The 16,085-nt window shown below is 29.5% G+C and overlaps 1 protein-coding gene across 1 annotated transcript; it reads left to right on the top strand.

The window, feature by feature from the left end:
* The first annotated feature begins 5,066 nt into the window (after positions 1 to 5,066).
* Positions 5,067 to 7,998, top strand: LOC111034871. The gene is made up of 2 exons (XM_022316274.1): positions 5,067 to 6,402; positions 6,487 to 7,998. The coding sequence occupies exons 1-2, from the start codon at positions 5,220 to 5,222 to the stop codon at positions 7,644 to 7,646; spliced, it is 2,343 nt and encodes a 780-aa protein (XP_022171966.1). The 5' UTR covers positions 5,067 to 5,219; the 3' UTR covers positions 7,647 to 7,998.
* Positions 7,999 to 16,085: the final 8,087 nt, after the last annotated feature.

Here is a 16,085-nt window from a genome sequence, read left to right as displayed (position 1 = left end):
ACTCGTACGAGGATTTTTTAGTGATTTAATTTTATGACTTATAGAAATGGTTGAAATTCAATAGTATAAAGTAGGCCTATACCGCGTATGCAATATCCATAATACCTTGCAGAGATAGTAATTATTTCGAATACTGTTATTATTTTTGTTCCTTTTTGTAAACTTGCCATGAACATAATTCTCATTGTTTTACTTTCGTGATTTTTAAACGGTATACATAAATGTAAATTATAGTAAATTACAAAGAAATAGGTGTCTATACCTTAATTTATTGTGTAAATCATGTTGTTTGGTTTGAATGTTTCATGTTTAGGAGAATCTATGATGATGAATTATAAATATTATGATATAATATTGATTATAAATAAAATATGGCCCAAACATGTTAAACATTTATAAAAAGTTAACTATAATTTCTAACCTAGTGGTAAAAATTAAAATAAATAATTTACAATGTTTTGTACTTAAATGAAGTTACTAATTTTTGGTATAGTATATAAGTATAAGTCAATTATAAAACCTAATAGAGAATAAATAATACTCAATAATTTTATAAAATTGTATAGATATTTCCTGTAGTTTTTTCAGCATACATTTTGAGTAGTTTTGGCGTGTTAGTTTAAGTTAAACGAGTTTCATTAATTGTGTCCAAACGTACTTCAAAACATGTTAGAAGTTCAAATTCAAAACGTTAGGTTAGAAACCTTAGTTTAAGATCGTTTTTCGTAAACCTACAGTGATTTTATTTTATCATTGAATTCAAATTCAACACAATATCCATTACAGTGACTCTCTAGATCAGGGATTTCAAACCTTTTTGTACCAGCGTGTCAAATAAAAATTTTGGTTGGATTTTGTTTTCCCTGCGTGTCAACTAATTCGATAACCCTTCAATTTTTTTTTTCAAAAACTTTAATATTATCAAACGTATACATATTCGTGTGTGTCACTAAAATAGTGTGAGCGTGTCACTCTGTGACACGTGTGTCATAGGTTCGCCATCTCTGCTCTAGATACTTAATGTGCAGTAAAACGTTAACCTCATTTTTCTTATAAGTTGTATAGCTGATAAGCTTTAGTGTAGGTACATTCAATAATTTCAAATAGTCTCCGTAGAAACATAAATAAATATCTCTTCTAAAAATGACACCACTAAGATCTGGATCGTTGTTTTGCATTTATGGATCGGTACCCGTTGAGATTGAATTAATGTTTGTCATTGTTCCTACTATTGAATCTCCATCAATCGTAACCTGCTACATGATGTGTCGGTGTGTGACAACTATGAAATTGACTATTGTACATTTTATAGAAGCCCTCCGGACAGTTTATTGTTCTACAGATTAATTTGTGCAGTTGCTAACCGACATTTGGCAACATGGCACAAAAATTAAATTAATTCAACTTACGGAATCGTGTTATGAAAAAGGCACCGCCGATAAGTACTCCGTGCCCAATCTTATACCTACTATCCATGTCATGTCAAATTATGTAATTATTTTTGATACACCAATTATTAATTCGTATTGCATTTCAAAAACATATCAATAACCCATTAATCGTAAAGTGAAGAAATTAATGTATTATCTTTCTTTCGTAATAAAATCTATTGTAAATTGTAATAATCTATACATTTAAATTCTAGTCGTCAAATAAAATATGACGTGTAGTGTATTTGTATCAACATTGTATAAGCCATACTATCTAGATTAATTATTATTTACGATTTATGAAATGAAAAATAAGACAGTTAAATTTTATATCATATCATGATAATTACTATTATATTGCACCTAGTATAAATCTTCATTCGTATTGGAAATCCAATTAAAAATAAATCATGACTCCTAGAATTCAAGTTTATTAAATCTCAATGTTTACCTATATATATGAAACGTACAATAACACATTGTCTACGTTTTCTACATTGTCTACAACAAGTAAATAAAATAAAGCGTAATTAAAAATCATAGCATTCAATATTTTACGATAAATCATTTGTTTAACTATTTAAATCTACCGAGGGCGTTATATGTATTTGATTATATTTCATTTCAAAATGCAAGATTATGATTCTGATGTTGGGTTTTCATTTAATTGTATATTCCACTTCAACCGGCATTAAGCTATTCGAATTAGAAATTTAGTACTTTTCATCGTGGCGGTAAAAAACTAAATATGAATAGATCTCCATGTTGTCCTCGTATGTTTTGTTTTTGTATAGTCTGCTCAAGTTCAAATGTCCAATGTACGTATCTAATCATTGAATAATTTTTGACGTTGTTATAGTTAATATAACTACTTTTGCCTTCATAATGTTATAGATTTTGAGCTAAGCGATTAATGCATTGATTTTGCAACGATATGTGTTTTCAAATTTTTATTTCATATTACTTTTGATTTTGTGTTTGTCACACTTTTTGGAGAAGTAAAAATACTTTGATTCTCAACATTGATTGTTGTTTCTAGTAGCAAAGAGGGCGTAGTTGGTACTAGAAATGGGACAAAAGAAAAAAAAATTATTTTTAAAATTACAAAGAAAAATAATTTACGGTTAAATTGACCAGTTTACACAAAAAAGTTTTTTTTGACAAAATTGACTACGTTTTTATGGTGTAACTCGAAAATAAATAATCGTACAGCACCTGTCATTTTTACCGAATGATTATATTGGCATTTTCTATACATGGTATGATTTTCAAAATATTAAGACTCTTTTTACTTTATTTATAGAAATTTGCAATTTTGGTCTCTTTAAGTTTTTTTTTTTTTTAAATGTCGATAAAAATTTTTTTCTTAGTCAAAAAGCTTGAAATGTTATGTAGAATTCTTCATTATAATAAGTACAGAAGTTCATACTGGAACCAAAAATCTACATCAATTTTCTTTTTATAGACATTTTAATAAGTTCAAATTTGGCCAAAATTAGATATTCAAACGACAAATAATAATTTTAGTTATCGCTTATTGTAATTTAAAAATATATTTTTCATGGAGATTTCAAACTTTTACGTCGGCTAATATATATTTTTTTCTACTCAATATCACGATAACATTTTCAAAACATTTTTAAAACATTTATATTAAGTTTATTCTATTTCATATATGTGTATAATAAATACCACTAACTCATTCACATCGTACTAAGTCGGTATTGAATCAAAAGCGAATAACAATAATATATGACACAGATATTTTTTAATTTGTTTTTAAAGATGAAAATAATGGGTATTGGCCATACAATTTAAATTTATTTCTTCTAATAACTAATGAGATAACCACAGAGTGGTTACCATTCAGCATCTAATTATACTGTTGAGTTATTTTGTGGTGGTCAATAATTGACTTCTTAATATTCATAATAATCGCGAAAAGTGATAAAGTTAAAACTACGAAGAGCAAAATCTAACAGTATAAACATCATCTTATAGGTAAACGAATAAGTTTTAGATCAACGATTTGAAAAAAATAGGTAATAAAATCAGTCAAATTATGAAAAACAATAAAAAATACAGAAAGATTCGCCGAGCATTTTCAACCCTCCCTCTATTTTATTGTCCCACGAAACATTTATTCGAATTCTGATTTTCAGTTTTTAAATTATATTTAAGGATCATATTTTTAAATACTTAAATTTGTTTGTATAGGTACCATTTAAGGAGTGTTTTGTAGATAAGCCAACTTTTTTTAAATGAGTACCATGCTTTTTTTCCTGTTAATTTTTAAGCAGATTTAATTTTTGAAAATGTTTATGTATTTAAAGAGAAATTTTGTTTTGAGTTATTTAACTTTGAGTACTAAAGATGATATTATGTTTGAAAAGTAATATGTGATATTCTGATAAAAAATGGTAGTAATTAATATTAATCTAATCTTACTATCAGTTTGTAAAAAATACTTGATCTTTTAGGTATTACATACATTTTATATTTTTGTAAAACCATTTTTAAGGACTATCATATCCTTAATGTACCTGTAGGTATGTTTTAATATCTCAGAGGTTACTCGTTAAAATTTGGTCAAAAGGCGTTGCCCATGTATTATATAGCTATATAAAAAAACCGTTTTTACCCCTTTGAGATCGAATTTTGACTTAAGTATGTTTAAAATCTTAATATTGATTGCTTATACTAACCATGATGAACAAACACTTATAAATACTTACAATTATAAATTAACTGTTTTATATCACAGATAGAAAATAGATGAATCTGTTTTAAATGTAAAGCGATAAGCGTGATGTCTCGATTAAGGAAAATAGGGAAATACACGCCGATCAAACACATAATTAGACAGACAAAAAGTTATAGTTGCATGTCGCTGTGGAAACCCATCACAGGTCGCCGTGCTGTAAAATATGTATATAGATATGCTATTTATACGTAAAAAATTTGTTTTTGCTGGTTTCCACCCCCATTAAAATCAAAACTTTGAAAAATCCTTTCTTAGTGGAACTTGACATTACAATATTAATCCATCTTCAAAATTTCAATTCGATAACTCAAATAGGTTCGGCTCTGCGTTGATTATTGCTAAAGTAACTTTTCTTTATACATAGAGATTTTATTTTCGTATGACCATAGGGAATGCAAATATAGTATGGCATATATAGAACAAATATTAAAACCCAAGTTTTATTTTATGTCTGATAATTTACAATCAAACAATTATTTACCAAATGTAGCAGTTAGAATTCGAATAAATTAATATAGTTATTTACTTTCTTATTAGTACCTAGTATGTTAAACTTATTTTTTCAAAAAACATCGCATATTTCATTACTTATTTGGGCTATTGGCTAGGATTCATATAGATTAGAATGTTTCATTTGCAGCAGTGTTCTTAAAAATCTTAATATATATAAATCTCGTGTCACAATGTTTGTCCTCAATGGACTCCTAAACCACTTGACCGATTTTGATGAAATTTTTTACTCCGCGTGTAATTTGGTCCAACTTAAAAGATAGGATAGTTTTTATTTCAAATTTTTTAATACATTAAATATTTTAATTAATTTTTTAATAAATTAAAAATTTATTATTATTATTATTTTTATTTTTTATTTTTTTTATATTTTTATTTTTTTTAATATTATTATTTTATATATTTAATACTAGCTGACCCGGCCACGCGTTGCTGTGGATAAAGTTATTGTTATATTACATTATAGTAAACAATCTAAGAGGAACAATAAGAGAACATCAGTCACGGAGTCCACTATGCTTTTTCACACAGATGGTATTTGTAAAAAAATATTAATTATTATTTTCAGTCAAATGCCACCGAAAAAATCTAACCTCAACAACGCGAGCAGCAAAGGGGCACGACGCAAACGTGTTGAAAGAGCTCAGCAATTACCAGAACAAATCGAAACAAGAAATGCAGCTCAAAGAATCAGGACTGCAGAAAGTCGTGCACGAGAATCTCAAGAACAGCGTGACGAACGTCTGCAACAGAATATTACGAGAACAAGAGCGGCACGAGAACGAAACATAGCTACAGTACGAGAAAGAGATCGACAAAGGCAACGGATCAGCCGCTCATTAACACGTGCATCATTCGTTCGGCTTGCCTTTGAATATGCACCAGATATTAACTACTCAGCGCATTCAAAAATTGCTATCGGTGGAATGGATAAAGTATGTCAATATTGTCAGGCATTGAAATTTCGGAATGAAGCAGCCGGCATGTGCTGCGCATCAGGAAAAGTTGTGCTGTCACCTCTACCCGCTCCGCCGGAGCCTTTATTATCCCTTCTTACTGGCAATTCAGATGATTCCAAATTATTTTTGCGTAAGATACGCAAATTTAATTCTTGCTTCCAAATGACGTCATTTGGGGCAACTAAAATTTGCGATCGTGCATCCGATGGACGTAATTTTGAAACTACATTCAAAATTCAAGGCCAGGTGTACCATAAAATCGGATCACTGATGCCAATGCCTGATAACAATCCGAAATTTCTTCAAATTTATTTTATGGGCGATTGTGAAGAGCGTGTGACGACTCGGTGCCTGTATAATGTTATTGAACAAGCAGAGGAAAGAGCAATTGTGATATTATTGGAAAATTTTTTAGAAGATCACAATCAACTAATTCAATTGATCAAAAGAGTTTCGCCACGATTGCAAAATGACAATTATCAAATCGTCATAAAAGCCGACAAAGTACCATTAGGTGAACATGCTGGTAGATTCAACGCTCCAACTGTTGATGAGGTTGCTGTTATCATGGTTGGTGATCCAGTTGACAAAAGATCTATAAAAATTACACGGCGAGACAACACTGTCAGTACGATTTCGGATCTACACCGTTCTTATGACGCACTACAATATCCATTGATATTTTGGCAAGGACAAGATGAATATCACCTTAATATCAAACAGTATGATCCAAATACCGGTAAATTTGACAATTATCTATTTACTTTCTTACTGTATGTATAGATTTTAATTTCGTATTGCATTTTATTTTTTATTTTTTTAGGTGATTACAGAAATAATAAAGTTAGCTCAATGAACTACTACGCACACCGAATAATGGTTAGACAACATCAAGACAATTATATCCTTCGATATCGTCAGCTGTTCCATCAATACATTGTTGATATGTATGCTAAGGTTGAAAGCGAACGCTTGCGATTCCTTCGATTTAACCAGGCAAAACTACGATCGGAAGAATATATTCACTTACGAGATGCTGTTGCTGGAAACATCGATGGAAATTTAAATCCCAATGACATCGGTAATGCTTTCATTTTACCTTCAAGCTACATCGGCAGTCCACGGAACATGCAGGAATACATACAAGATGCGATGACTTACGTACGTCATTACGGCCGACCGGATTTATTTATTACATTCACATGTAATCCGAATTGGGAAGAGATACAAACTTTACTATTGCCAGGACAACAAGCCATTCATCGTCATGATTTAACTGCACGTGTGTTTAAACAAAAATTGAAATCCTTAATTGATGTTATTGTTAAATATGAAATTTTTGGTATCACACGTTGTTGGCTTTATACGATAGAGTGGCAAAAGCGAGGTTTGCCTCATGCCCACATTTTGGTTTGGCTTAAAGATAGAATCCGTCCTGAAGAAATCGATCAAATAATTTCAGCCGAAATTCCAGACCCATTAATTGATCAAGAATTATTTGATATTGTCACCAAACACATGATCCATGGGCCATGCGGTGCTTTCAACAAGACGTCACCGTGCATGGAAAATGGAAAATGTAAAAAAAACTTCCCAAAGCCGCATACGAATGACACGATCACGGATATTGATGGTTATCCAATGTATCGCCGTAGAAGTACTGAGAATGGTGGCCACACATTTACAATGCTACTGCCGAACTTTCCAAATCAAGTTGAGTTTGATAATCAGTGGGTGGTACCATACTCACCACTACTTTCAAAAACTTACAAAGCTCATATCAATGTTGAGCTTCGCAGTTCTGTTAAATCAATTAAGTATATTTGTAAATATGTAAACAAAGGCAGTGATTTGGCCATATTTGAAGTACAAAACATAAATAAAAATGACGAAATAGCACGATACCAAATGGGCAGATACATTAGCAGCAATGAAGCTATTTGGCATATTCTCAGCTTTTTTTTTGGTGTTAAATTAAATTGAAATTGAAAGTATTTATAATTCAAAAAAATAGATATTAATGTTTAAAAGTTTAAGACTGTCTGCCTTGCCTATCTCATTCATGAGTTTAAGCGTCACATGTTATTTACTGTATTATACTGTAATATACTTATATTTGTTATAAAATTAAATGGAAATAATAAATCTGATAAATTTTTATTTTGTACCTATTGATTTCTGCTTAATATCAAGTGTAAGAACATTTTAATTAATTGTGTTCAACGTACTTCCCCTTCAAATCTCAATCCAGTGAATTTGTATACCAACATCAACATTTTCGTCTTTGTTAGTAAATAATGTCATTGTACTAAAGGGTTATAGTAGTAGAAAGTCAAATAAGTAGATCACCATATTTTTTTACAAATACCATCTGCGTGAAAAAGCTTAGTGGACTCCGGGACTTTAGCCACAGCAACGCGTGGCCGGGTCAGCTAGTAATATTATATTAATTCAAATTATATTTTAGCTTTCATAAACAGTAATTGTATTATTTTTTTAAATTACCAGAAGTTACTTTTTTACTTTATGATGGTTGAAAACATTGTTAAATTCATTGCCTATTTTCATATTTTATAATTTATATTTCATATTATTTGCAATTATTATTATATTATAAATATTTATCCATCATTATATCATATATTGTTTTTATTAACTTATTAGTCAATAGTACTGCAGTAATGACTTGTGAATATATGTATGTGGTATAAATATAAAATAGCTTAGTATTAGTCTGTCTTAATTCAGAAAATATTTATTTTCGGTACCCGAAACTATTGTTCGTACTTTTATTATTATTTATTATACACAATGCCGTTTAAGTTAATACAAATTTGTTAATACATTATATCATTCAAATTAATATTAACTAATATTACATAAAATATGTGACTTGTTTTTGAAAATATTAGTTCAACTTACCCCCCACGACAAAATACCGCGAGTGAATAGTATGGGAAAATAAATTTCCATTAACAATATAAATAAGTATATTATAATAAAATATCCTTGAATATAATGTATATTTATGCATATAGGCTGGTAGACCGTCACTGCTCAGTATCGTTTTTCACCGTATACAATGATTTATCATTGAATTCAAATTGAACGCATCCATTACAGTGACCTACTCAATTACGTGATACACTTGACATTTTTCCTGACGACTGGTTAGTATAAATTATGGACTGTGAGCTAATATTCAAATGTTGAAACAATCTATACGGATTACCTACATCGTATTATGTCTATAGTGTCTAAAAAAAAAAAAATTAAATATTTTGTGGTGGAGAAACTCGTCAGTAAAGCATATCGTACCATGTCTGAGCTCGCCACGTGATTCAAAACTCAATACTTAGATCACTGGATAGCGAATCCTGTCGATATTTTAACTACATTTATTTTGTAATATGGTGTTCTTGCGGGTACATCGTAATATGATTAAATTATTTATATTTTATAATCATATTGTTATGGTAGATAACCAGAGGCAGTTTCAAAAGGAAAAAAAAATGAAACAAATAGAGATCATAAGAATCAAAGAGGAACTTTGTATAGTGACCGGAAACTAGCAGGGCGTGGCACCGTTTACCAGATGACGATTATTATTATTTACCTACTAATGTAGAGAATATGCGTATAAGCGCACTATAGGTTCAGTCTAAACACTCTAAACTATAAAATGCATACTGAACATTACTCTTAATAATAAATTATTGAAAATATTAAAATGTCATTAGTATATAAGTGTACGATCGATATTCGTTAAATGTGACCATACTATAGAAATAAGTAATAACCATATAATAATATAACAATTAACAATGATGGTACTGAGAAAAAAAAAGATTCCTTTATTTAAAAAAAAATTAAAAACTGCTTACAATTGAAAACCACAAGGCAATAAGAAACAAATGAAAATCAAATCTAAAGACATAATAATATGTAAAGTATTTGTATTATTTCAGTGACCATCATCGCATAGCAGCAGCATGGGAAAATGTTGTCGAACAATTATTTTTAACAATTATTAGTGTAAACGTTTTACCTGAGAAAAAAAATTCCATACATTAAATCACTTATTAAAGTTAACAAAGATTTGTTAATGCGTTTAAGTAGGTATACTTATACTGGTAGATGAACTACAACACAAAAAGTATTATAAATTCAAAACCATTTACCAAATCACTTTTACGAAGGCACCTACCAACTACCAGTGCACCACTGAATAAACGAGTCGTAACACTCGTAAAACAAAATTGCTCACTCGAATCACAAACACCACGCACACGCCACACTGCGTGTTACAACTATTTTTTCTGACATTTATTTCGGTGCCCGCTTCTTGCGTCCGAAGTTATATAATCAGTAGGTAGTTGCGCCTGAATATAAAAGGTCACAGCCTTTTCTTAAAAACTTGTTGCGTCCCTAAGTATAAGTATATCGATTTAATAATATTTGACAGACGGAACGATATTAATCATAGTTTGGATTTCCTATTAGGTACTATGATTTCACAACAATCACATAAAAATAATCATAACAACCATACAATATAGTCAAATATTATAAATTGTCAGCAAAAATGTGTTTCATGCGATGAGACGTCCAGCGGCGTGGTGAACTGAAAATATTCCAGAGGCAAGTAACATAGAGGCCGAAGTGCCCCCCCCCCCCTACTATAAACCCAAATAAATGTGGGGAGGGGATGGCTTAACAAAACCCTGTTTGAATTTGTATCAGCTTAATTACAATAATATAGTGCTCGAATATTAGTATCTTACTCATATTATACAGTCATAGTAAGTATTATACATTTACATAATACCTAAGTATAATTGGCGGGTGTTGAGTAGTGTAATCTATTCGCGGGTCGCGACACCCATCCCTCAACACTCGAAAAATCCCATAGACAATTGCCTCTGAAATCACCCTTCACCACGCCACTGGAGACGTCCACGCTGCACGTAGGTAGGCACATAATATATTATATATATAATACTATAGTTACAGTATATAGGAGGTACATACTACATTTGACTTATTATATACGTATGTACATCACTATGTATGACTATTACGTGCATGGCTGGGCGCAAGTCACCTATTGAATTCATTACATGTTTATTATTTACCTTTTTTTGGGGAGGGGGGAGGGGCGCAATCGCGCCTAGCGCATGTAGCCGTTCATATTTATTAATAATTAATATTTACAGTCAATATCATAATAATATATTTTCGTATTTATACATTTCATTTTTTCAAAGTCTACCGTGGCTAACGATTACACTTCTCCGGACGTGAGTTGGAACCCGCAGAGTACTTGTATGCAGTTCATTATGATTTATGATACTCTTGTTCTTGCATAATAATTGTACAGTTGCCGTACCTACCTACAATTGTAAAATCCAGCGTATTCGTTGCGATCGTTAAATTTAGTAATTTCGTTCCTTGTTAGAATCTCACAACCAGACACCTCCACGTGTTTTGTGTAAATTATTAGGTCAATTATCAGCCTAACGTGTGTGGGTACTAGTTACATATTATGATGTATTATAACCCATAAAGTAATATTAGTATTGTTCGTACAAAATGGTAATTAGTTATTCGGTACACCGACATACACACGTTATTATTTTAAACTAATGACTATACCTACCTATCTACCTACATAATATTATAATAATAATAATAAAACCTACTTGATGTATTATAGTCGTTGTGCCATCGCCCAACGTTTTACGTTATCGTAAATTTTAACAGTGGCAATTAAACTCACTACTGTTGTTCGCCTGTATCCACAATATTCCATGCAGAATAATAAAGTGCATTAAATGATTACAAAATAATATAATATAGAATGGTCCCGACGAGTGTATTGTACTTTTTATTTATTTTTTATCAATTTATCGGTAATAGGTTTCTTGCATCGGAAATGTTATTCAATGTGGGTTAAAAAAGAAATACTCGTTATTGAATGATAAGACTACACATAGGAATAGTAATATAATGTTTAAATAACTGAATATGTTATACAACATAAAGACATCATCGGCGATGAAATTTAAATAGTTTTTTTCTTTAATTGACTATACTACTCCGCGTTTCACATTAGTACGAATCATTTTGGTTAATTAAAAGCCGCCAATAGCCAGAGTAAAAATATCTGTTTCCATAAGATCAAGGCGAACCATAAAATATATAAAAAAAAAACACTAACACCCATGTACGATGTGTATATACGTATAGACCATAAAGCGATTAATTTGTTTGGGTCGAAAACATAATATAATATTATGCAGCAAAATACTTATTTTAATCGCTCTACAAGCCGTTGGTAATTCTTTATGATATATAACTACGTGATAAATGTTTATGAATTAATTTTTACATCATTTCCTTTAAGAGATAATAGGAAGATTCGTTTGCCAGCAACAAAACTGGTGTTGATAAGTGAACTACATAAGTACCTAATTCACATCATCATGCCATATTTATTATTACTTCACTATGTTACAGTTACATTAATAGAAATATTTTAATCACAAATTTACAACAATTAGGTGCCCATGGCACAGCGATAATGTTAAAAGTAATTCCAATTTTCTCGGTTTTAATTAAATATATTGTTGGGCATCGACAATATTGTTTATCCTGAAAATTACTGTTGAGTAATTATTTATTTTTAATACATCCTATGGTTTTAGTTTTTGCATAGTACAAACGAATAGAAGAATACCAATAACACTTCTATAGGTACTTTGGCTTTATACAAAATTTGGATAGCGTATAAATTCCGCGGCTGTTGACCGTTTCACTACACATTTTTATTATTTATTTATTTAAGGTGGTTAAAGGCATGTTAACGATGGTGAACATTATAAAAACCAGGCATAGCACTTTTCAACCAATTTTGGAAACACGACGTTTATCGTTTCTATAAAATGGTTGGTTTATTATGTTTTGTTTTTCACTTTTTCGTTAATTTCTTTTTTCTTGATGGGTTCTTCTTGATTCAAATAGTCTTGTTATAGATAACAATTAATATAAAAAACTTGGCCATGTTTATATCTCGTTAGCTGCAACTATATACAATTCTATCACTGCAAATACTTATACACTGTTTACAGTATAGTGGTTGAGTAGTTCCTAAACATTTTTTACATTTTGGCACATTATTAAAAAATACCTATTAAAAGTCGCAGCACACTTTCTATACAATATATTTTGTGCTATTGGATATATAACAAGGGGCTTAGACCAAATGGTTGTAAAGGGTTCCTAGTAACATCAACCAAAATCAATGAACTTGAAATACGAGTTTGTAATTTAGATTCTGAGTGGAAAGATGGATATATTTGATTTTTTTTAAATGATGTGATGTTTTTTTTGTCTGAAGACACTTTTAATATAAACAAAAATGGAGTGTGGTGGTGCATTTAATAACGATTATAGAAGTTAACACAAGCATCAGGTAAGTACACAACGGAAAAAAAATAAAAACGAAATTTCCGAATATTTACCTACAATATATTTATCATATCCCACTATAAATTTTTCAAAACAAGATCGAGTATACTTCAATTCAAGCACAAAATTTAGACAACGAATCTCAAAATGTGTCCTAAAATTAATTTAATTCATTCATTCTATAATAAAATCTTTATAATTATAATAATATAGGTACTTGACATTTAAATTTTAAGTACCATCCTAACTCTTCAGTAGTAAATTTTAGTTTTACATGTGTACTCAATGCAGAAAAACAAAATATATTATTCGAGTATTGTTTAAACTTTAAGTTTTTATTGAATTTAGAGCTTTGTAGAAAAAAAAATTAATCAACAATTTTTATAATTGAATTTTCTTATAGTTTTATATTGTGAAAAACGCATCGTCAAGTAAATTAGTATTGATTGTATTCTAAATACATCGTCTTAAGCAAAACAAAGAATTAGAACATTTGAGAACATTTAAAAATCTTCACCTATAATTTGTAAAAAATAAAAATTATGTTTACCATTCAATATTCATAATTATTATAATTTATAAATAAGAACGGTATTTTATGTGTTATTTAGATGTAAACAATTAAGTATCATATATTCGAAACGATAAATTATAACAATTAATAACCAAGTCAGGTAACAGTGGTTAATGATAACCCGCAAAAAAGTATATCAATGAATAATGTACCTTATTAATATTATTTTGAAATAAACTTATCTCGATAGTTTTTGATTAACAATAATTGTTAAACTTATGTCGAAATTCCTCCAGTGGGAGAGTTCACCATTCTGGGAATCATATCTTTTTTTACTTCATTATAGATATCACATTTATTTAATATTCTGATATACAGTACGTCAATAAGTACCTTAGTACCTGCATTATATGTGTAAGTGAGTATAATGAGTTGTGCGATAAAAAAAAAATTTTAAAAATAAAAATAATAGGCATACTCATATATGTATATTAATTGTATGATGTATAGATTAATTCTTGGTAGGTACCATTGTGATGCATATTATAGTCTACACTTATACACAGTATACATTTATATAACTTAAAGAGCAGAACATTTAAATTTAAAAAATAACTAGCATAATTATTATACATATATGGGTGTTTCATAAAAATGGACTGAAATCATTTAGAGATTATTTTATTAAAGAAACTAAAAAAAAAAATATTTTTATATAGGTGTATTTATATTAATGTTTTGTATATTATATTCCTAGGTACTCCGATTTAAGTGTGAAACACAATATCGGGCATATTATGCTCACCCTGGCTGAGGTTGAAAACATGAACGGTACTTTTTCCATGTTTATAATGCGTTTTTAGTGCTAAAATGCGTTGCTCTGCATTAAGACCCACAGTGACTTACCCAATACATCAAATCTCGTTAAGCAGGGAAAATCTCAAAGCGAAAGGATCACAACAAAAATAAAATCAGAGCCACCATGAAAACAGAAAAAAAAATACCACTCCTTTACACCCTTTCTGTGCTTATGAAATACTCCTTAAATTATGCATATTTAAATATTTTTTTAGATTCTGAAAAGTGCTATGAATGTTTACTTACTCTTAAAAACTAAGTCTGTAAATAATGTTCGTTCATACTGTTCATAGATTCTTGTGTTGGGCCTGTGCGTTGAATACGTTTCACTAAATTGTAATAATGTAATATTGACATTTGATATAATAAATGTATAATGCACTAAATACTAATACAATGACACATAATTAAACATGGGAAAACATAAATATAAGTGGGGAATAAACATTGAAAAAAGTTGTCGGAAATCAAAAATAATTGAACCTGCATCATTGTCCATAAGGGACAAATGTCGCCTATTATTGCCCCCCCCCCACCATGAAAATCAAAAGTCATCATTTATTTTTCTCAAATAATTAATTTTAAATCACTCCGTGTCTACTAGAAGAAGTATAAAAGATTAAACTCTTTAAAAAAAATATCACAATAAAATAAATTACATTTTGCATATCTGTCTCAGAAATTAAAATGGCTAGGTACCAAAATATTATTTAATTATATTCTGAACGGTTCATTGTTAATATTATATCAAAATATTATCATGCGTTTTACTCTTTTATAGTTGCTTAAGTAATAAGTAAGTATATGTATATTATATGCGGGTATAACATGAGGATATTTAGATACTATTTTCAATAAAAAAATAAGCAATTAAAAATGTTAAGTTTGTGTTTAATGTACCTACTTATTTTAATTTTAATCTATTCTTTGTAAGTGTACATTACTGATAATTATATTGACGAATTCACAATTTTTTTTTTATCTTAGTAGTTATTGTTTGTGGTTTGGGAAGTGTTTTGAAAATTAAAGAGTCATCAAAACTGGCGAATATTTTTTAATAGACATTACTGCACAGTTATTTCATATCATTTCTGAATATATTTTATAAGTGATGCTTTACGATACTTATCTAATATCTACCAATTATGTATATTAATCCGTTACCTGCATACATAGAGTGTATTCCCCAGTCAATATTTCGAAGATACCGATTCGGAACTTTGTTTATTTGAAGTTTAATTTTTAGATTAGATAAACTTAAAATAAAATGATTAAACATTTCTGGGTTTAGTGATTTTTAAATGTATAAAACAAATAATTTTAGAAAAAACCGATGTAAATATTTTTAAAGTCAAAGGTTTTACAATGAAATATTGAATATTAAAGTTGCAACTTGCGAGAAGAGAGAAGATACGTTGAAAAGTTATGACTTATGAGCTATTATGAATATTATGTATTTAATATAGTTGTGAATATTGTGTGTAAGGCACGGCGATATGCATTACACACTGTATAAACAGTCACATTGAGTGCTTGTGTGTTTGACTAGGAAAATAAATAGTAGAGGTACCTACTCTGAT

This window comes from Myzus persicae, unplaced genomic scaffold (genome assembly GCF_001856785.1).
Source record: "Myzus persicae strain clone G006 unplaced genomic scaffold, MPER_G0061.0, whole genome shotgun sequence".
NCBI classification, from domain to species: Eukaryota; Metazoa; Arthropoda; class Insecta; order Hemiptera; family Aphididae; genus Myzus; species Myzus persicae.
The sequence above is the reverse complement of the archived record's forward strand: the minus strand, read 5'-3'. Positions and strand labels throughout refer to the sequence as shown.